Source organism: Labrus bergylta, chromosome 24 (genome assembly GCF_963930695.1).
Source record: "Labrus bergylta chromosome 24, fLabBer1.1, whole genome shotgun sequence".
Lineage (NCBI taxonomy): Eukaryota > Metazoa > Chordata > Actinopteri > Labriformes > Labridae > Labrus > Labrus bergylta.
The window spans coordinates 4,318,225-4,341,295 of NC_089218.1; the positions used below are offsets into that span (position 1 = coordinate 4,318,225).

General features: G+C 39.8%; 2 protein-coding genes across 3 annotated transcripts; both read left to right on the forward strand.

Moving 5' to 3' along the window:
* Window positions 1-1,505: 1,505 nt before the first annotated feature.
* Window positions 1,506-10,073, forward strand: LOC110001330 (splicing factor U2AF 35 kDa subunit). The gene is made up of 8 exons (XM_020656814.3): window positions 1,506-1,597; window positions 4,821-4,908; window positions 5,704-5,770; window positions 7,640-7,689; window positions 7,933-8,031; window positions 8,228-8,361; window positions 9,601-9,693; window positions 9,777-10,073. Exons 1-8 carry the CDS (start codon window positions 1,554-1,556, stop codon window positions 9,886-9,888), a joined length of 687 nt encoding a protein of 228 aa, XP_020512470.1. The 5' UTR covers window positions 1,506-1,553; the 3' UTR covers window positions 9,889-10,073.
* A 1,658-nt stretch (window positions 10,074-11,731) lies between these two features.
* Window positions 11,732-22,518, forward strand: LOC110001340 (cystathionine beta-synthase-like protein). Of its 2 annotated transcripts, none has more exons than XM_020656828.3 (15): window positions 11,732-11,888; window positions 15,450-15,750; window positions 16,038-16,144; window positions 16,284-16,418; window positions 16,532-16,611; window positions 16,975-17,179; window positions 17,257-17,348; window positions 17,437-17,562; window positions 17,645-17,729; window positions 17,821-17,926; window positions 18,741-18,818; window positions 18,914-19,048; window positions 19,146-19,254; window positions 20,069-20,153; window positions 21,632-22,518. In XM_020656828.3, exons 2-15 carry the CDS (start codon window positions 15,458-15,460, stop codon window positions 21,763-21,765), a joined length of 1,770 nt encoding a protein of 589 aa, XP_020512484.2. In that variant the 5' UTR covers window positions 11,732-11,888; window positions 15,450-15,457; the 3' UTR covers window positions 21,766-22,518. The 2 variants fall into 2 exon arrangements, with proteins under 2 accessions (XP_020512484.2, XP_065808053.1); XM_065951981.1 differs by lacking the exon at window positions 11,732-11,888 and adding an exon at window positions 11,934-12,058.
* Window positions 22,519-23,071: the final 553 nt, after the last annotated feature.

Below are 23,071 nucleotides of genomic sequence, written 5' to 3' on the forward strand. Positions count from 1 at the left end.
GCAGTTCTTTGGGCTCCCTAAAAAGTCAGGATGCTGCAGATTCTGCCGCTTACATTTTAATCTCTTGAGCCCCAACTTGTAGAAGAGTAAAGGCATTAATGAGGACATCAATAAAAAAAAGTGATTCACCGTAATGCCAGGCCAGCTTCCTTATTCCTTATTGAGGCTTTTTTTTTTTTTTTTTTTTTTTACATTTCTGTGGAGAGCGAAGAGTTATGTTGAGGAAATAACTAAGACTTGACTTCACACAATAAGACTCAGTTGACTCGGACGGCTTACGCTGATGAAAGTTTAAACATCAGATGAACACTCACATCTGCAGAACTCTTCGAAAGGCATCGCATATATATCCCAAAAGACATTATCGTTATCAGGGTCGTGTCACATTGACCCACCTAGACTAAACTGTGATGTCAATAACTCTGGAGCAGACAATAAGTCTACCAAACATCCTTGCAGATATCAAGAAGAACAGTTGACACTCTGAGGCTGTACTTGGTGTTCTAATAACAGCTGAACTCTGTCAGGTCTGACTGACATTAGAGAACAATAAACCTAATGACATCTGTACATTATAATCTAAATAACTACAGAAATTCCACCACAAGTTACACATGACATACCCAGGACAGAGAGGAGTGTGAGGGGAGTTGGCGATGTCACAAACCTGTAACTAAAAAAAACAACTTATAGTCGTTTGCTTCATATGCCTATTCGGCATCACATTATGATGGTGTTGTCAAATGCTGCAATGCAGTTTTCAAATTAAATTTAGTGGAGTAAAATTGAAAAAAATACTCACCTACTTGAAGTATCTGAGAAGAAAAAGTGAAAACTGCTTGATTGTGGCGACATCTTGTGGCCATTTGAGGAAGGACTTTTGTATGTAGGTAAGCACAACAAATGAATCATTATGATCTGTTAACAAACTGAAATTAAAGATGCCTTTAAAATGTATTTTCATTCTTAAAAAAGTTGGAAAAATAAATGTAATTGTATTTATTTCATGTTGATTTGATTTATTTAAAGTTATGTTATTAAATATTTTTGTTTTGTTTCTCTTTGTTATCTTAATATGCTGCTTATAGCAATTTGTGATAGGTTCAACTCTAAATCATAGCTGGAGCAGGAAACATGAAATAATTAAACAAACAGTGGAATAAATAGATGTGTTTTTACATAGAATGAATGAACATTTTAAATAATTATTTAAACATTTATTTAATTATTTATTTATTTCATAAATCATCTATTTATATATTACCAATTTTAAATAATTAATGACACATTTAAATAATTATTTAATTATTTAATAACACATGCATTGAATTAATTAAATAATTATATATTTATTTATATATTTGTTGATTTATTTCCAATATTAAATAATTGATGACACATTTAATTATTTAATTAAATTATATATTTCATTTTGGCACTTTTCGTCCTCCATACTAAAAGCCTGACTGAAAAAAAAAGGAAGTTGTCGCGTCTGCGCATGTGCATTCCGTTTACGTAATGACGTTCATCTCTACGTCAACAACTAGCCGAAAATGGCGGAGTACCTGGCATCCATTTTCGGCACAGAGAAAGACAAGTAAGTTTTATTTCATAAACATGTCATGTGGTGCCTAAAGGAGCATATTTATAAGAAGTTTGTTTGCAGTGGTTCTTTTTGGACTCAAGTGGGGCTCAGTTTAAAGCCGCAGGTCTTCAGAATATCCTCTTGAAGCTAACATTAGCACGAAGAAGCTAACTCTCTGCTAACGTATTGAATGAAACTCTGAGCGAACCTGCAGATGTTTGGTGCTGATTTTCTCCTTAATGTGTCATTTTTTCAAAACATTTTAAGAGTTTTTCGGCCAGCTTGTGAACATAAGCAGCAAACTTTGTACTTTATTTCCTGATCAGGAAACGTCGTGATGAATAAACGAGCCTGTGAGCTGGTGTTCGTCAAATCAATCAAAACTTTATTTATAAAGCACTTTTCAGACAAATTAAACTGCAGTTCAAAGTGCTTTACAAGAGTGCAGAAAAGTTGTTGACAAAAAGTAGTTTATAAAATCATTGAGAGACTAATGCACACCAATAAGAATTAAAAAATATTTATAAAAATAAAATAAAATAAAATACGACACATAAAAGCAACAAGGTATTAAAATAAATATTTTTTATTATACTTTATTTATATTATTATTTGATTTATCTTATTCACCAATAAGAATTTAACTAATATTTATAAACATAAAATAAAATACGACACATAAAAGCAACAAGGTATTAAAATAAATATTTTTTATTATTATTTATTTATGTTATTGTTTTATTTATCTTATTCACCAATAACAATTAAAAAATATGTATAAAAATAAAATACGACAAATAAAAGCAACAAGATATTAAAATAAATATTTTTTATTCTTTTTTATTTATATTATTATTATATTTATCTTATTCACCAATAAGAATTAAAAAAATATTTATTAAAATAAAATATGACACATAAAAGCAACAAGATATTCAAATAAATATTTTTTATTATTATTTATTTATATTATTGTTTTATTTATCTTATTCACCAATAAGAATTAAAAAAAATATATTAAAATAAAATACGACACATAAAAGCAACAAGATATTAAAATAAATATTTTTATCATTATTTATTTATATTATTGTTTTATTTATCTTATTCACCAATAAGAATTAAAAAAAAATTATAAAAATAAAATAAAATACGACACATAAAAGCAACAAGGTATTAAAATAAATAATTAAAAGGAAAATATTTAAAATTGTCGTAGGATAAAAAAGACAATACAGTAATGTTAAGATTTGAATTGATATAAAACAATATATAAAAGCCAGACTGAATAAATGAGTTTTAAGATTGTGGGCTCCTCTCAGACCCTCAGGAAGGTTTGTTCCACAGTCTCGGAGCGTAACAGCTGAAAGCAGCATCACCAAAGGTTTGTGTCCTTCTCTGTGGAACAACTAAGAGAGAGGAACTGGAGGATCTGAGGGGCCGTACTGGTTCATAAACTAAAATCATATCTGATAGGTAGTCTGGTGCAAGGCCATGTAATGCTTTATAAACTAATAAAGGGAAACTAACAGGCAGCCAGTGTAAAGATTTAAAAACAGGAGTGATGTGTGCTCTCCTTCTGCTCTTTGTCAGTACTCGAGCGGCAGAGTTTTGTCGTAGCTGAAGCCGATTTGTTGTGTTTTTAGGAAGACCAGAAAGGAGAGCGTTACAATAGTCCAGCCTGCTGGTAAGAAAAGCGTGCATTAGTCTCTCTGTTTGGCTCAGAGAGAGAAATGACTCAGTTCAGTTTCTCAAAGTGTACATGTGTTTCATTAGTGCACTGCTTGGATTCAGACTTTGATTGTCGTTCATTAAGGGCTTGTTTCAGGCAGTAGTACAACAATACAACACGGTAAAGTTAGCCGAGGCAGCGACCTGCTTCTCATTCAGTGTCGGAAAGAGGAGACATATCTGTCACAATATTTTGGTAACATGAGGTATATTAATAAAATAAATATAATAACAATAATAATAATTGGGTTTACAAGTTTTGTATACACAGGTGTATGTTAATGTGTATTATATATATGTAAATTGTACATATAGTAGCCTATATCAAATTGTATGTATATATATATATATATATATATATATATATATATAGATTGTATCAAATGTATAATAGTAAACATACTGTACCAAACTGTATAGATATAAAGATTGTATTAATATATAAAATGTAAATATAGTACATCAAATTGTACAGATAGATATGTATAGATATATGGAGTGTATAAATATATAAATTATAAAAAATCATAGTATATCAAGTTGTATATATGTAGGGAAAATCATTGGATTGTAAATATCAAATATGGTATCATAAATATTGTGTAGCAAATTGTATATAGATAGATTGTGTATATATAGAGAGATTATAAGGAACACAGGAAGTTGATTTAATTTAATAAATATTAATTATTGAGCTGTGGAAAAGGGGTAGGATTAAATAAGTTTTATACTTCTTCCTACTCCTTTTCAGGCATATCAATTGAATATATGTAATTTTCTTTTTTTGTGAAATAATTTGAACATTGTTTTTTGTTTATTGTATTTTCGTGCTTTTCATTTTGTTTTGTATTTTTGATATGTTTGATTTTATTTGATATGTCTGAAATAGATTTAATCAATCAATCAATCAATATTTTTCAATAAATCAGCATTATCTGACATAGTTTATTTCTGTTATATTCCATACATCATTCTCTATTTTTCTACCAGTGTATGTGAGTAAACTATATATTTCCTCCAGCTATATTGTGTATAAAAGCCACTGTAACGACCAAGTTTCCTCCTGGTGTTAATGAAGTATTTCTCATGTTTCTCACTACTTTTTCTTAGTAATGCAGTCTTTGTTATTACACCAGTATGGTAACAGATACAGAGCAGATAAAGCCCTGAACAACACATCACTTAGTGCTGTTTTCAGATCTCAGAACCCTTCAGTGCCGGTTTTTATCCAAAGAAATTCACTGAGGAATTATTGGATTTTGTGTTATTTTGAGAATGATTTGACTTACAGCAAATCAGTTGAGACAAATAACATATTGTCTCCTCCTGTCACTTACGGCGACCCGCTCTGCTATTCCAGTCAATGCCCTGGTTACCTGAGTCCCGTATTGATTCCTCTTATCCTCTCTGGTCTTCCTCACAAGCACAATAAAGTGTATTATTATTTAATATTATATATTTAAAGTCAACTCTTAACTTTTACTTCACTGTTTCTTCTGTCCAGGGTCAATTGTTCATTTTATTTTAAAATTGGAGCGTGCAGACATGGAGACCGCTGCTCGAGATTGCACAACAAACCAACCTTCAGCCAGGTGAGGATCCCACCACAGTGTTTGGCTTCATTTGGAGGAGATTTGCTTTGAATTACTGATCGTACATCTTCTGCACCTAAGCACAGGCTTCACTGACACAGATCTCTGCGAGTCACCTGTCAGGACTCAGGCGCCTCTTTGGTTTCAATGTCTTGTAGAGTTTTACCCACCTAATCAGCTATTGGATGGTTTTGAACTCTAGAATTTATAAAGCTGTTTTCTTTAATATAAAAGTATTGTAAACAACTTAAAACTTGAGTGAATACAATTGGCTGTGCTCTGTGTTGTCTTCGCCGTGGCTTGTTGTTTTTTTTTGGCTTCAGACCCAAGAGTCTAATGTTTGTTTAACCCTGAGTGCCTGGTAGACACCATGTTCTCTTGAGATGATTACAAGCCCTGTGACTGTTTTGCTTCATGTGTGTAAAAACATGTTTTGTTTGTTATTTTTCTACTTTAGCCTTTTTATTTTCCAAGCAGTTCTACTCTTATCATCACAGTTTGTTTACTCATGACATGAGATTTTGTGGTTGAGTGAAGGGAGACTACTATGTGTACGTGTGGAGTCAGTGTGAGAAACAAACACAAGTCTGCTGCAACCCAGGATGGTTTACAGCCTTTTAGAACTCCACTTGATGTCTGAGTATGCCAGAGTTTAGCGTAACAGACGAGCCCTCATCAACATCTTCCCCTCTGTTTCTGAGACTATGAAAACAGGATCAAACAAATAGCTGTTGTCAGAAATAGATATTTATTCAAACTATTTCTTTCTGATTGTGTGCTGTCTTTCCTCCGCAGACCATCTTAATCCAAAACATCTACCGAAATCCCCAGAACAGCGCCCAGACGGCTGACGCTTCTCGCTGTAAGTTAAACATTTGTCAGCCCCCCTTTTCGACAGAAGTGCTGCTCACATGTAACGACAGGTGTGAGGTGCTGCTTCACCCTTGCCAGTTTGTGCACCGTCTAATCTCTGAATTATCCCAAACCAAATATCTCGCCCCTTCACGGGCTATCGCCTAAAACCAACACGCATACGCAGACACCTGCTTGTGATACTCACACGTTCTGTCCCTCGGCCTTGTGAAGCTCGCGCGTTAACAACACAGAAGTACCCGAATACAAACAAACAGTGCTGACTGTGTTGACGGTGGTAGAATATTCAGAACTGTTTGTTGAAGGTGTATACGGTCTAGTAGGGCTGAAGCAGTACCTCCCATACAGGTAAGTGTGTTTGTGCCTGGGGGTGACTTGTCTGTTTTGCTTCGGGCTCCAAATTTGAATCATGCATCAACTGAATTTGTTCAGATTGGTTTCAGTCTGCGATAATATTTTAATTAAGTAGTGTAACGTAAGCATCAGTCAAAAGTCCTTTAGCAGCTTACTGAAGAAAGACCTCTTCTGAGTTATCTCACCTCCATTCTGTGTCTACATTTATTTACCCAGCAACTCAGGAGACTTTGATACCACATGATGTGTTTAACCCATTACTGATGCCGGCTTTTTTTTCTTTTGTAATATTGCTTCAAAGCCGTACAAGTCTAGATAAATGGTTTGAATAAAATCCCTCATGGTGCAAAAAATTCAAAAACATTGATCATGTGGGTCTTTGTGATGACCTCCGTTGATTTACTTTGTGTAGCTCACATTCCTCTACGAGCTAAACAAATGTGCTTATGCCATCGTCTTTAACGGAACATAAATAAAAACAAGGGACTTCAAAAAATCCCCGAAACGCAACGGCCTTCAGAAAGCATGATAAACCCTGTCTTTGAGAACTTGAACGCAGCCCTGTCGCTCTCATTATTCTCTAAATCTAACAAGCTATTCAATATGAACTAAACGTCACAAGATTTCTAATCACGTTTTTTTTTTTCCTTCCCCAGCTCTTCTTTTTTTCTTTTGGTTGATTTCTGTCACAAAAGTTTACGTTTTGTATTTCAGACCATTTCCCTCTTGAACATTTACCTTCATAACCTTGAAAACTGCCCAGTCTGCTGATGGTTTACACTGTAAGTTCTCCCTTCATCTGCAGGAGCCTCCAGCACTGACTGCACTTAGTTCACAGATCACACACCTCCCCTCCACCTCCCCACCAACCCCCCTCACAGAAAACTGTAGGAACATGTCCTCTGCATCATTTCCCTGCAGATAGAAAAAGTGGCCCCGTGGTGTCGTGCAGTTCTGTGCACAGCTTTGTTGTCACATCCTTTTATCATTTGGAACATGTTAGACTTAAAATCTAATCTCATTCAACTACCTCACACACGGAGTACACACATAGCACACATCTACGACAGCTCCCCCTGACTTCTCCTTAGTGGAACAGAACAGACGTATGTGATAAATGCTTGTATTCTAGTGTACTTCCTGCACTAAATGAAATCATGCTGCAGAAGGGTTATGCTTAGAAAGGTAGAACATTGCCAAATAGTTTCAAACTAACCAGGAAAAGGCCACAAAGGGGATAAGCTCTAGATTCTGACATGCTTCTTAGAAAAGGTCCAAGTGCAGATTAAAGCTGAAATATGGCAGAGTAGACTGTTTTTCCTCTATTCAATAATAAATAAAAAAGTACTTCTAATCTGTGTTGACAGGTTTTAAACATTAAAGCAACAAGCGTCATGTTATATTGCTCCAGTTTAACTAGTTTGAAGACTTTCTTTTGCCACCAGTATCCTTCTTTCTCTGCCTTTCAACGTCCTCTTGTTGACCTTTTTTTTTTTTTTCGTAGGCGCCGTGAGCGATGTGGAAATGCAGGAGCACTACGACGAGTTCTTCGAGGTGAGTGACCCTTTGTGCCAGCGCGTCGCCCTCATTTCCACATATTTGCACCAGGTGACATGAGGAGGGTGTTTATCTGACGTTGCACAATTCACAATGGGGCAAAGACTTACTCATCTGATTATGTGACAGCTGTACTTTAACTACTGTCGATCAGATGCGTTAATGACACAAAAAGACAAGCTATGATTACACTTTGAAGGGCAGACAGTTTGCTTATTGTTGTCTTATTTCTTTTGGCAGGAGGTGTTCACAGAGATGGAGGAGAAGTATGGGGAGGTGGAAGAGATGAACGTGTGCGATAACTTGGGCGACCACCTAGTCGGCAATGTCTATGTAAAGGTTAGTGGAGAGTGTCTCTTACAGGTGTGTTTGTGTCATTTCTAGTCAAAATGACTGAGAAAAAGCTCCCTAAGGATCGTTGGACGTTCAATTTTCAGTGCAGATGTTCTATAAAAGTTTAATTTGTTCATATTTGTCCCATTAGTTGCCACGAGTTGTTTGTAATCTTAAGTGTGATCGTATCGTCTGTGCGTAGTTTCGACGCGAGGAGGACGCAGAGAAAGCAGTCACGGACCTAAACAACCGCTGGTTTAACGCCCAGCCCATCCACGCCGAGCTCTCCCCCGTCACAGACTTCAGGGAAGCTTGCTGTCGTCAGTATGAAATGGGGTAAGTCGTTTCTTTCTTTTTTAACTGAAAGGGAGAAAATGATTCCTATATTTTGACCATCAGACATGAATGAAGAGAAGAATATATCTCAAATGTACTTGTCAGTGAAGACATATTAGTATATATTGATAACAGCTGTAAAACCTGAACATCTGTTTCCATAAAACATGTGTCTGTCCTACACTCCAGTGGATGTGAAACAGCCGTAAATCATTGCTGCAGCTGCCAAACCAGTCCAGCTAAAACCCAAACACGTTATCATTTATGAAAGGAGCTGTTGTTTTTTACTTCTAGTGCGATTAAGGGCTTCAGGTAAAAGCAGGAAAGGCATGTGGTGTTAGCGGAAGTGAAGAGAGGATAATAAGATCATCCTTTATTGATCCCCAGAGGGGAAGTTCGGGCGTTGCAGCAACACAAAGACAAGTAGCAAGTAGGTAAGTACAAATGAGAATTCAAACAGAATAGATGAGATGAATACAAAGCTAATAAACAGCGGTGCAGATGAATAACACACAGTTTGATATGAGGTATAATATAGTATGAGGTGCACTCAGAGGGAGTGAGATATCTGACATGATACAGAACAGTGTGGTATGTTTAACTCTGTGTTATAATGTGGGCTGGCTGAGCCTTAAACTCCAGGCTTCCTCAGTGAAAAGTCATTTGTGCTCTTTCAGTTTACAGATTGGGAATCTGGTTCATTACATGTTGCATATTCTTAAATGGCTGTGGAAATGACCTGGACATGCAAAGAAACCGCACACATGCTGTCGCACTAGTAGGGGGTCAGATGGAGGTCTAAAGGCTCAGGTTTGCACTGAGGAACCCTGTCATGTAAATTATGTCATGGCAGCAGGGCGATAAAAGTGTCTTCTGCCGTCAGCCTGCACGTGTCCTCCAGCGGGGTTCTGAAATGCTACCAGCCGCACGGACACAGTGTGACTCATCACGGTGTCTCTTGAAAGCACAGATAAACTTTGTCCTTTCCACTCTGGGAGGAAACTTCAGCTTTTTCACGTTTACGACTCCCTCTGTGTTTTTCCATTGGATTGCAGCGTGTTTGCTCGGCCAATGATAGGATGCAGTCAGAGTGGAGGGGGGGGCTGACCAAGATCAGATGTTTTGCTTGGTGGGCTGGCATGCTCCTCGGCATGTGTTGGAGTTATTCCTTGGGGGCGCTGCTCCAAGATTCCAAGCCAATTTTAACCCTTTTATGTCCCGTTTTCTTCTCCCCTCCAGAGAGTGCACCCGAGGTGGATTCTGCAACTTCATGCACCTGAAGCCCATATCGCGGGAACTTCGAAGGGAGTTGTACGGCCGCCGCAGGAAAAGGTAGAGAACATTTGAATAAGAAATTTTGTGTATTTGTCTGATGTGTGTCTTCATAAATGAGTCCTTCTCTTATCTCACACAAGGCATCGTTCACAATCGCGCTCCCGGGAACGACGCTCTCGCTCCAGGGACCGACGGCGAGACCGCGGCGAGAGGCGGAGATCGAGGGACCGAGAGCGCTCTGGAAGATTCTGAAAGAAGCCCAGACTTGACCCTGTGTCCTACCAAATCCCTCCACCTTTAACCCCAGAATTGATGACAAAGTTATTTTTTCCTTTCTTTTTTTTGTTTTTTGTTGGTGAAGTGTTTTTTTTCTTTTATTCCCTTTTTTTAAGACGAGCTTGTGTCGCTTTCTCAATAAAAACAGATTTGTAATTCTGCACTGGCTGCCCTTGTTTTTAGAACATCAGCTTATGTTTTATGAAAAAGACCTTTTTATACGAGTTGTCCTGATTATTAAAATACTGCTTAGCCTAGCTGTGCAAGAAAAGTTAACAGGTTTCATCTTTTTCTCAGTGGTTCAAAAGAAAATGTCAAACTATCAGGATACATTTTGAATAATCTGATCCTGTTACTAGAAGGATTTAATAATTCAAATCACCAGTGACTCACTCGTATCTTTATCTTCAAGGGTTGTCATTTGCTTCAGCAGAAATTTAAATTGGTAGAAACAAACCTCACTTTTTTATTAACTTGAGATCTGATTTAAGTTGGAAACATGCCTTTTGATGATTACATCTTGAATTGACGGACCTTTGTGTCCTTTAAGAATCAGGACAACCACATTCAACAACAAAGCAACAACAGTGGAAATTAATAAAGCTATTCATAACGGATGGTTGCAAATCTCACTGTAACTGTTTTTCATACATGACTGATGCAATATGTGCCAAAGCTTGATCAGCCAGATCTACACCTTTCACACACTTCCACTTCTGTTTTCTTAGGCAGCTCTGACAAAAGCTGAGGCGGCATGACACGTGGATTTTCTTCCAGGGAACTTGAGCAAAGCCATTTGGTCAAACGCTTAACAGAAGTAATAACGATCGAAATTAAATATAAAAGTAACGGCAACAAAGTCATAGCGTCGTTTTGTCTTTAACCCGGTGTTCACTGACAAGCTTTGCGAAAATGAAACCAAGACAAACAAAAATATAAAAACTTGTCTTTTCCATCTGAAAGGAAATATGTTTGTTGTGTTTTGATTTTGTAATTATGTAAATAGTTTTTTTTAATCGTCATTCGACAACAAACTTGGTTAAAATGTGACTTTGGACACTTTTAACAGCTTTCATTTTAACCCTGAGTATTTTGGGGACTGACAGACTTAACATGAGAAGTTCTCAAGGTGGTGTGTGTGTGTGTGTGTGTGTGTGCGCGCGTGCGTGTGTGTGCGCGTGTGTTGAGCGTGTGTGTGTTGTGCATGTGTGTGTTTGTGCGTGTGTTTGTGCGTGTGTGTTTGTGCGTGTGTGTGTTTGTGTGCGTGTGTTTGTTGAGCGTGTGCGTGTGTGTTGTGTGCGTGCGTGTGTGTTTGTGCGTGTGTGTTTGTGCGTGTGTGTTGTGTGCGTGTGTGTGTGTGCGTGCGTGTGTGTGTTGAGCGTGTGCGTGTGTGTTGTGTGCGTGTGTTTGTGCGTGTGTGTGTGTGCGTGTGTTTGTGCGTGTGTGTGTGTGCGTGCGTGTGTTGAGCGTGTGTGTGTGTTGAGCGTGTGCGTGTGTTTGTGCGTGTGTGTTTGTGCGTGTGTGTTGTGTGCGTGTGTGTGTGTGTGCGTGCGTGTGTGTGTTGAGCGTGTGTGTTGTGTGCGTGTGTGTGTGTGTTTGTGCGTGTGTGTTGTGTGCGTGTGTGTGTGTGTGCGTGCGTGTGTGTGTGTGTGTTTTTGCGTGTGTGTGTTTGCTCAATAAAAGGTAAACAGATGGCGCAGGCTACTTTAACACACCCGCTTTCCCCACACACCCTTATTGAGAAACCTCTGCTCCGATTGGCTGTGCAGGCCAAACTGACGCCCTCGCCGCAGCCAATCAGAGCACGCATGTGAACTTTACCCACGTCCTCCCTCGCTCTGTCCACGTGTGTCGTCACGAAACCCGTCGTCTTTGTCGGAAGTGGCTCACTCCGAGGTGGTGCTCACAGGCAAGCGGGTTGTTGGTGATTCCTTTTTTTCTTCTTCGTGTTTTCTCGGGCATATTTACCACAGCAGGTGAGTGAGGATGGAGGAGAGAAAGAAAACTGTAGGAAAAAGAAACGTATAGATATCAGACCACGTGGTGTTTGACGCGCTGCACAGACGCTGTTTCTGATGCAATATTGTCTCTGCGTCTCTGCAACTGTTATTTACCGGCTGGCATTTCTCCTTTATTGCTCTTTACGGTAAATGCATCATACTTTATGTTTTTATGTTTATGTAATACAGTCAATAACCTGCATCTCCAGCATCATCATTAATCATTGCTGAATCGTCATTATTGTGCGTTTATTCCTCTTTGCACCGCGTTTTTTAATGCTTATCATTTTAATGTGTAATATATATGCCCTTTATTATTTTTTTTATATATATATATGTATTTTTTCGTTATTTTATTGAAGGATTACCCTTTCCACTGTGGATTAATGGCTCACTTTAATGTTTGATAAAATCATTTTATGTCTAAACCACAAATATATGAAATATTTTCTTTTTTGCAATTGGTACCAGTTATTGAATCCTCTAAACGCAGCCGTTCAGTTTAAGTGATTAGTTGCTTTGATTGTTTTTATTCCCTACTATGTGAAAGTGTTTTTTTTTAAGACGTGAAAGGATGCTGGTGTTGTCACCATCATTTAAAAAAAGCAGAAATGTTGAGATAGCTATATTGTAAGACAGATTAAATAATTTAATGCTGTTTTTATAACCTGTTTCAGCCTTTAAAAAAAGAAAACTCAATTAAATGAATCAATGAAACCAGAAATATTTCATTGCTGTCATGTAAATGTTGTGCCCACAGTCTGTGTTTTCACCTTGCTGCTACACAACACTTGATTAACGTAAAGGTCCTTCATTGTTGTCCTTTGGTATCTAATGATGCATTATCATTTTGGCCTCCTGACCATGTGGTGGCTTTTTTTTTTTTTTTTAGATGTCCATGCCTGCAGTTTTACATTGTGTGTTCACTCGAAGCATTCCTGCTTTTCACGTTTGGCTCACAGTTTGTTATGGATGAGTGACCAGCTATAGTATGATCTCTTTGTGCTTTCCACCAGCCGATACTTTGATGTGTTTGTTGCTGGCTGAGCAATTACCAAACAATCTGTGTTTAACCATTTTTACATAGCATAAATCTTAAAGGGCTGCTGTTCTGAACATACCAATGCAGATTAGAATTGCCCCCAACTTAAGCAGATAACTAAATCTGATTAGGTAGGAATGTTCTAGGCATATTTCATTAGTTTGGATTTGATGTCAGTGGATTATTTCTCCACCTTTTCCCAGGCTGGAGGATTTCTCTTCAGGATTACATTGTTGGCAACTGTGTTGAGTATAAACAAAAACAGAAGTTTCTCATTAAATCACCCTGGAGGTCTTGTCTGTCTGGGCTGAGTGCCACATGTGCCCTCAGGGAGGATCATATTCCCCCCCCCTCTCTGTTAAACCGTGCAACTCCAGTGAAACCGTAACCAGTACTTTGGCTGCAGAGGTCTGGTATCAAGTTTAGAAGTCACTAATAAAGGTTAACATCTGAGATTGGTCATCGGCCAAACAGGTCACGATGTTTGCAGCGATTGCTGTTTTCTGAGGTCGAGTCGGGAAGTCAGCAGAACATTTTTCTTTATTAGTGCTTCACTAACTCTGGAGCGACATTTCCCCGCAGCAGCTTTCTCTCCCATGCGGAGCTGTTTGCTTAAGAGGATGTCGTCGGATCACAGGGTCTGAGGTGGTGGAGACGCAGAGAGGCCAGGGCTTTAACAGCTGGCCCCTGTGTGTGTGTGTGTGTGTGTGTGTGTGCACTGTGTGTTAGTGCAGGTTCATGTGCTGCAGGTCTAGTGGACATACAGGGGGAGCTAATGGATGTTTAGATCAGTAAATGTAAAGAGACGAATACAGCACTGGGATGCACATGACATTGTGAAGTTGTCATGTGTGGGGTTGAGGATTGTCACTGTGTCCATTTATTTTTTTTAGACGCTCGCTGATGCATAAAAATCCAACAATACCTGTTATGGAACAAAAAAGAAGTCCTAGTCACCCAATGTTGAGTAACTTCTTGTTCTCATCTTCCCATCCTCCCATCTTTGGCTTGGTGGACAAACAGTGGAGTAAAAAAAAACAACAATTATACGGGACGACTAATAAATGAGTATAATGAGCAGATAACATTTTTAGAAGAATAAAATGTCTTATCCTGTTTTTAAAAGGTGTAGTTACATAAATTGATATCAAGTCTTCATCTTTTTTTTTTAATTATGTTGCTGATTATCTTCACTAATACTTAAGGAATAAAAACATTTATGGCTTATCTTTGGTCTGTTCTGCAAATATTTATCACCCTGTTGTTTGTTGCTCCAGTCAAAGATAACTCTTGGTTACACTTAGTTAATCATTTGGGACTTTAACAACGTTTATAGGTTACAACCAATCATTAATTTCCTGTTTAAGTTCACAAACACAGATAATCTGAGAACACACACACACACACACACGTCAGATCACGACTCGGCATATTGCTCTCTTTCCTGTCACCCTCGTAATGCATGTTTTTGAACACGTGTCCCTGCTTTGGTTGAACAGTGGCCGAATGATGCAACATGAGCCGGACGTGGGTTTCCTGTGCCCTCAGTTCTGTTCTCTCAGGTGGAACTGATTACAGCCGAGTGGCCAATTTGTTTGGTTACCACGACTCTGTTAAATGTTGAAGATGGTGTGGAACCGCGAGGAGATGAAAGGGCGGTGAAGGATCAACAAAGACAGAGTGTCCTGCCAAATGGTGGAGCTTTTTTTTTTCTTTCAGTTAATGCTGAAATGACTCAGCATCAACAGAAGAAAGGTGCAGCTTAACGTCTACCTGCTCCTGCTTATGTAACAATTAGAAGTTAATGGATTTTGGAGTCTTTTCAAAGTCAATAAGATCAGACAGTAGCTTTCTCATTCTTCTCTTTTGGTGGTTCCCTTTTGAGTTGTGTGCTGTTATCTTGTTTTTATGAAGTTTGGGCTTCAAATCCTCAAGGCTTTTTGGTTCCCCGCAAATATGTGTTGATTTTGAAAGCTTTTCAAGGACAAAAAGAGATTTTCTCGGTTGCATAATACTTTATGATTGTAGCCAGCAGTTTATCCCGTGCAGCTTCTTTATTCCTGGAACTGTTTTTGCTCTTGGGCTCCGTTCGAGGGTCAGATGAACCCTCAGCTGAAGTTCTGATACACTCTGTGTAGACCTTCACGATCACCAGAGGATGAACCCTGCCAACCTCGGTGACTCATCGGGTTGACTTTTTTGGTCTTTGAGTTAAACGTTTCGACACTCAAAAGATAGATTGCTGTGACATTTGCTTCAGACCTTCATGTCAAACTTTAAATAGATCCATCAGGGCTGTTTAACAAGAGTGTGGCGATGGCAAAGCATGATTTAACAAGTGGATCTACATTTCTATTAGTCCTCCAACTTCTGTTGCACAAATTTCAACAAACACCCCGCTGTACTTTTTCATTCTTTTAGAGTTAACTGTGTTAAATCTTGGATTCTTTTTGTACTTCCGATGAGTGAAATCGTTTCTTCCATTCTGCCCCCAGGATAAGTCATGCCGTCAGTTCCTTCTACCAAAGACGCCGTGCTCAAGGCTCCCGTGTGCCCCCACGCTGCCAAGATGCTCAGCCACACCAACGGGGAGGCCAAGCTCCGCGAGGGCCCGTTCCCGCTGAACGGGGTTGACAAGCTGCACTCGGTGGAACCCGAAGAATCCACCCGGACCATTCAGATCAACACAAAGAACGCCAGTCCGGAGAGGAAATGGATCCGGCCTGACCTACCCAGCCGTTGCAAGTGGAGCCTGGGAGCTTCAAAAGCCGACAACCCTCACACACAAATCCCGAGGTGATTCTTCTTATTATTCTTACCCCAAAAATCCAAACTGGTGTTTCATCATGGACATTTAGTTGTGCTGTTTTGATTTTAGTGACACGATGGAGTATAAAGTAACACTGCAATAAAAGAACAAGTAAAACCACAGGACAATAACACTTGTTTGCACTTGTTTCATTGGTTTGAGGAATCTTAATTATCACCTTTCACAACAGTTACATAAGCTTGTTTTCACAATACATCTATGAGTGTGTCTCATTGCTGGGAAACACTGTCTTTCTCCTCCTTTGTCCCGTCAGAACTGTCTCTCCGGCCATCCTCCCAAACATCCTGCACAGGATCGGAGACACTCCCTTGGTACGCATCAACAAGATCCCCAAAGCGTACGGACTCAAGTGCGAAATACGTGAGTCCCCGAGCGCACAAGCACAGACACGTCCTCGCATCAGACCGCTGGTGTGACTGTTTGTCATGTTTGAAACGAACAACGAGCTCAGGACTTGCAGCTTTCTGATAAATACGTGTTTTTGTTGTGGTGTTCCTAGTGGCCAAGTGCGAGTTCTTCAATGCCGGTGGTAGTGTCAAGGACAGGATCAGCCTGCGAATGGTGGAGGACGCGGAGAGAGCCGGCCTCCTTAAACCCGGAGACACCATCATAGAGCCCACATCTGGAAACACTGGTAATGAGCTGCATGTGCTGCTATGTTTGGTCGGGATGTGAAAGCTACACATTGCAGCAGGGTTTCTAAATGTCCTGTGTCTGTTTTCTCGTTTGTTTGTTTGTTGTTTTTAGGTATCGGGTTGGCCCTGGCTGCAGCTGTGAAAGGCTACCGCTGCATCATTGTCATGCCCGAGAAAATGAGCATGGAGAAGGTGAGGTGTCCGTCATGCAGAGACTTTCACTGTGCAAACTTCCCTGCCATTAAAAAAAAAAAAAAAAAAAAAAAGCCACTCTGACACTCGTGCACAAACATGTTGCACAATCAGATAACAGCCTGAGGCGTTCTCTTCATGCAGTGTTTACAGCCTCTATTATCTAAATTAAAAAAGCTCAGCTACGTTTAATGTCGGCTGTTTGATTGTTATATAAAACAGTATTGGATTATAAAACGGGGGATTGCTTTTTATGAATGACTTCCATTAAAAACAGAGAGCATGTTGAAGAGGCAACAGAGAAGAAGAAATGTAAGTCTTCTTTAAAGGCAGGGCTCGTCTGTCCCCCCCCCCCCCATTCAGGTGGACGTCTTGAGAGCTCTCGGAGCAGAGATCGTGCGTACGCCCACCAGCGCTCGCTTCGATTCGCCAGAGTCTCACGTGGGCGTCGCTTGGCGCCTCAAAAACGAAATCCCCAACTCCCACATCCTGGACCAGTACCGCAACCCAAGCAATCCTTTGGCTCACTACGACACCACGGCGGAGGAGATCCTGGAGCAGTGTGACGGTGAGATGCTCTTTTATTTACATGCATGTCAGCTGTGGAGCTCACCGGGAGTGTTCCTTAACATCTGCTTCCAACAGGGAAAGTGGACATGCTGGTGGCGGGGGCCGGCACAGGAGGGACCATCACAGGCATCGCTCGCAAACTGAAGGAAAGATGCCCCAACATCAAAGTGAGTGTCTGTTTTCCACTCTGAAAGGAAGTGAATTAACGGTGTTTAGAGCTGGGAATTGTTTCTGAGCGGTTCACACTGTGTGCAGATTGTTGGTGTGGACCCTGAAGGCTCCATCCTGGCCGAGCCCGAGGAGCTCAACAAGACCGATAAGACCCAGTACGAGGTGGAGGGCATCGGGTACGACTTCATCCCCACCGTGCTCGACAGATCTGTGAGTTGGAGTCACCTTCGCTTTTCTCATTTTTCCCGGCGCAAGACCACATGATGTGACCTGTCTTTGTTTTAATGTACAGGTGATTGACACCTGGTACAAGTCCGACGACGAGGAGTCCTTCAACATGTCTCGCATGCTGATCAGAGACGAGGGCCTGCTGTGCGGTAAGTGCTCTCTGCAAACACCAACAACTGGCACTCCAAGTTGTGAGAATTGTGAGAAACTGAAGTCAACTTTTTTTTCTCTCTCCAACAGGAGGCAGCTCTGGGACGGCCATGGCAGCTGCAGTAAACGTGGCCAAAGAGCTGACGGAGGGCCAGCGCTGCGTTGTCATCCTGCCAGACTCCATCCGTAACTACATGTATGACTCTAAAACCTTTTTGTTTACCCGAAGCAGTGCATGCATTTATTTGAATCCGTTATGATGGGAAAACCAACTTCACTATGTGAAGCTTAGGAAACAAATAAGTTAGGGTTTGATTATCAACTGAGGATGGCTCTTTATCCTTCAGAAAATGGAGTACAGAGAAGTTTAAGAGTGCATGTCCACTTTGGGCTTCTGTAATATCCCAGATTTTCAGTAATAAACTTCAGACTTACAGGAATAATCTCTTTTAAAATGAATACAAACAGGTTAAAGCGGGGCCAACTAGATTATAGACTTAAAATCAGATGTGGATGGAGCTTCTGGATGCTTCAGTGCTGAAAACCCGCATTCCTGCTAATGGCCAGTAGGGGGAGATTACACTGGTTGCAAAATATGTCAAAGTGTGCTCAAACAGAAGAGAAAATTAGCCTTTTATCGTCTGAGAGATTACCACAGTGTTCTCGATCACTTTTGTAAGTCTTCCTCACTTTAGCATGAAGTTAAAAGAAGAAGACAATAGAGGAGGGAATGCCAAACGGGAGAGACTATCTGTAATAGATGAGTCACCACCAATATACCGTAATTGAATAGTTAGTAGAGCAAGAGCAAACTGGGCATTCAATTTGTGCAGCTTTCTTCAGAAGAAGGAAGAACCTTCAGCCCCCCCATGTGGTCAAACGAGGTCATTTTGTCAGTATGAGAGGTCACGGTTGAAAGTAAGATCGATTAGAGAGTTGGAGGTCACTTCAGGTTCTGCTCTCAAATGATTCGAGCGGTTTGTTTGTTTTGTTTTTTTCCCCCTCTGAAGGTCTAAATTCCTGAGTGACAAGTGGATGGTCCAGAAGGGCTTCCTGAGCGAGGAGGACCTCACGGTGAAGAAACCATGGTACGCGTCATTTCAAATCTACATTCTCTCTTTTTCTTCGATCTCCTGCCTTGCTTCTTTACGTTCCAACCCTCTCGCCTCTCCTCCTCGCTCAGGTGGTGGAACCTGAGGCTGCAGGGTCTGAACCTGTGTGCCCCCCTCACCGTCCTGCCCACCGTCAGCTGTCAGAAGACCATCACGATCCTGAAGGAGAAGGGCTTCGACCAGGCGCCGGTGGTGGACGACGCTGGGTGAGAAAGACGATTTAAAAAAAGCTAACTTTCAGTACTTTAGCGTGACGTTTCCAGAGGCTTTAACTTGTTTCTCTGCGTGTTTGTTTGTGTCCAGAGTCATCCTCGGCATGGTGACTTTAGGAAACATGTTGGCCTCTATTCTGGCGGGGAAGATCAAGCTGTCCGACCCGGTCAGCAAAGTGCTCTACAAACAATTCAAACAGGTCAGTTATCTCCATTTGTGACTGCTGTATGCAAAGTGATGTAAAACAGTCAACGGCTAAGATCTTACTTCCGATTGGTCGACAGCAGCTGCCAATGAGGAAACGGGAGGGTCTTCGGATAAGACTGTAATCTAGTTTGGGATGTTCCAGTTGTGATGTTTTTGACTGAAGCTCAAAAAGAAGTTATGAAACCAGATGGAGGGAATTTAATTTATCCAAACAACTATTATTTATAGTTTGATGGTTTCATAAAAAAATCCACCAGTCAGTGCTTTTAAATCTCCTGTGTTGACTCTTCAGCTGGTTCTGAAACAGACTGGAATGAATATTTCTGCCTCTTTATGACCGGCCAAAGCAAACAGGACCATCAGTGACGAGATAGGATTCTGCTGAAACTGCACTTTTTTTCCGTTTCCATGGGAACAATTCTTGATAAGTAATACATTTTTCTGTTAAAAGACAGGAGGATGATGGTGCTGATAGCCTAGTGGTGCACGCACCCCATGTACAGAGGCTAGAAGTCCTCCAAGCGGGCCGCCCGGGTTCAAATCCGACCTGTGGCTTCTTTCCAACATTTCATTCCCCACTCTCACTCCCTGATTTCTGAGTTTATCCACGATCATATTTCTTAAAAAAAAAATTTAAAGGCATAAAAAGCTGAAAAATAAAACACTGTTAAAGTGATCAGAGGTCCTGCTTCGTCCACACAGGGCGCCAAAATCAACACAAACAGAAAGTTCCTTACAACTTGTGCAGATGTTTTTATCTTCAGCATTAAGATTGATCATTGTGTTTATCCCGTTGTTACTCTTAGATCCGTCTGACTGACAATTTGGGAAAGCTGTCCCGCATCCTGGAGACTGACCACTTTGCGCTGGTGGTCCATGAACAGATCCAATGTAAGTACAACATCCAAACAGAAATGAATGCACTCATAAGCGTGTATTCTCACGTCCATCATTCGTTTGTTCAATTTTCTTTTTTTGAGCTCAAACATCCGATCAATGCAATTTTTATACAATATTTAACATTGGCGCCCTCCAGTGGCTGTTCATGGATCATGCACTCTTATATCCCAAAGTGCACAAGATGTTGAATAAATGAAGACAGGTTTCAAACTATCCAAACATTTTGATAGATTTAATTTGTGCTGTATGTTCACACAGACATTCAGTGTCTTTAAACTTCCTGAGTCTGCATGTGCAGCGTCAATGTTCCTCAAGGACACACGATTGACTGCTGCATGTGAGCGCAGGACTCTGCTGCTCCTTCATGTTTGTGATAAGACAGGTGTAGCTCACTTGGTCTACTTGCCACTAATTGTTACTTTCTGACATGTTAGGGTCGAAGTCCAGAGACAGAGAATCCTAATTCAAAGTAAGACCTAGAAGAGAGGCTAACATTTGATCTGGGTGTCCTCAGCGACGGTGATCCAAATTGAAAAAGAATTAGTTAAACATGAACTAAAGCGAGGAAGACTTCAGGGGGTGTGTCTTTTATTTACAACTGATTGTGTAACATTGACGGTAGGTTATCAGCATTTCCTCTTCCCTTCAGCAGCTCTCTGATTAAAACCTTCACTAAATGCCAAAGGAGGAGTGTCAAATCAATAATTGGCATGCACTGATCTGTTACATCATTTGAAAAAGCTCTAATAAACATTTTATGAGCCAAACGGCAAAGTTTAATGATGTCTACGCCGCACAAAAAGACTGTACTATACTGTATATAGGTAATGGCAGAATGTGGCTTTGAAGAAAGTTCAAAGTATTTATATTTAACCGTTCAAATTCGAGGTTCTTTTAGCAGCTACCTCCACATGTTAAATGTCAGGTGTGTTTTTTAATCTAATAAAAAGTGTGTTAATTACCTAAAACATATACACAAAAAAAAGCTAAACATTGAAGTCGATTCATGACTTATTTTTTAACCAAGTCGGGTGACCGCTCCCTAAATTAGACAAGAATGAACTTCTTTATTGTAAGGCAAAAGACTAAACAAAAGCAGATAATAAATATGAAAGAGAAAAAATAAAGTATCAACCAAGGACAACATTTCAAAAGAAATCATCGGTCATGGGATATTCAATACAAGTTATGCAATCACTTCCCCCCTTTGTGCCTCTGCTGGGTACATCGGTCTGTTTTTGTGTTTACACTAGCTTTATATGCTGACGTTTCCATATGGCAAACAACTGATGATAGAGACAACACTGCCACCTATCAGTCAGAAGTAAAACACATGTGTCTGTAGTCCAGAGTGACTACATGTTCATCCACTCCTCTAAATAAGCAGGATTGTGTTCCTGCACCGCAGCACTGGCTTGTTCTTCTCATCTCGTTCACTCTCTCTTCCATACATGTTTTGAATTGTGCAGATTTGACAGACGGCTCTCCCAGTCTGAAGCAGATGGTGTTCGGCGTGGTGACGGCCATCGACCTGCTCAACTTCGTCACGGTCCGGGAGAGGAGGGAGCGATCAATGTCAGAGTCCACCGATGAGCTGAACTGAAACACCCGAGTACACACTTGTACATTTCTTCCATAAACATAAACACAAACAAAGGTTTTAGGAAACCATTCTTAAAAGATGTCAACAGAAGAAAACCTTGTTTTTGATTTAGTTTACCAGCTTTATTCCACTTACAGCAATATTGATTCATATTTTTCATGTTTGAACCTGAGTCTTAAAAATAATAAGCAACATGTGTTAATAAGGCAACCTGTGATGGGATTACTTGATTCTTACTTATATTTGCTTTTAGTGCTCAAAGCAAATCTTGTTAGTTTTTAACTCGTTGGAAGCTTTTAGTTTTATGTCACAGTCTTGAATAGAGGACTCTGCTGGCGTTTTGTTTGTGGGGAACATTCATGATTGTTTCACAGTTGCCTTGTGTATCAATCAAACATCAGATATAAGACATAGAATAGTATAAAAGACATTCATCTCATTTATCAAAATATAAGAAATAGAGAGTTGCTGTATATAAGCATATTATTCTTTCCAGTGCTGCTTATTATTTGCTGTTTCTTCGTTTGTGTATATGTGCACAAAAGATAAATCTGTGCAGTGTAATCATATTTTTTGAAAAAGAAAAAAAAAAGTCCTTTTCTTTTCCTCTCCTCTTCCAACCCATCCTCTGTGATGTGACTGTAAAGATGTCTTGACTATTTAATCTTAGCTCTGTCTGAGAGAAACGTTTTGTATTGCATCATTTTACCCGAATGAATGTATGACTTTAAATAAAGTTTAGAAGAAGTCTAACTCTTTGGCTGGTCCCTGTGTTACCCTGTTTGAGGATATGAAGATACAAATCAACTCTCTTGCCCAGAATGATGACTCCAACAAAAAGCGGGGTTTGGGGGATTTTACAGGAGGAAAATAGGATGAAGAGAATCGTGTTCTCAAACAAAATACATCTTTTCTAATCTGATTTTTCCCACAGTTTGCATGAAGAAAATTAAAACATTAAACCTAAAGTTATGAAATCCCCTAAAGTGTTGTTTTCAGCATTTTATGTTTGGAAACATGAAAGTTCAATATGTGTTAATCCCATCCTTTAGCCTCTATTATTGTCTTGTGTCACTTGTGCCTTTGTATTTGTATTTTATTCGTAATTTGTCTTTCTCTGTTACCTGCCGAGAGACGACAGATGGAAACTAGCACTTCTGCTATAATCTGGCATTTGTACAGCTGTTGATTAATATGCACTGTCCCTAACAAATAAATAAATAAAAAATGTTGGTAAAACAATTTAGCAAAATAATTCCCAGGCCAATACAGTAAGGTTAAACTAGAAATCCTTTATTATTATTAT

Excerpts from the sequence above, each read along its gene's own strand:
- LOC110001330 (XM_020656814.3), top strand. The coding sequence starts at position 1,554 with ATGGCGGAGTACCTGGCATCCATTTTCGGCACAGAGAAAGACAA. Across the intron at positions 4,909-5,703 it reads ACAAACCAACCTTCAGCCAG|ACCATCTTAATCCAAAACAT; the intron begins GTGAGGATCCCA and ends TTTCCTCCGCAG. Across the intron at positions 8,032-8,227 it reads TCGGCAATGTCTATGTAAAG|TTTCGACGCGAGGAGGACGC; the intron begins GTTAGTGGAGAG and ends GTCTGTGCGTAG.
- LOC110001340 (XM_020656828.3), top strand. The coding sequence starts at position 15,458 with ATGCCGTCAGTTCCTTCTACCAAAGACGCCGTGCTCAAGGCTCCCGTG. Across the intron at positions 15,751-16,037 it reads CCTCACACACAAATCCCGAG|AACTGTCTCTCCGGCCATCC; the intron begins GTGATTCTTCTT and ends TTGTCCCGTCAG. Across the intron at positions 17,180-17,256 it reads GATCCTGGAGCAGTGTGACG|GGAAAGTGGACATGCTGGTG; the intron begins GTGAGATGCTCT and ends TGCTTCCAACAG.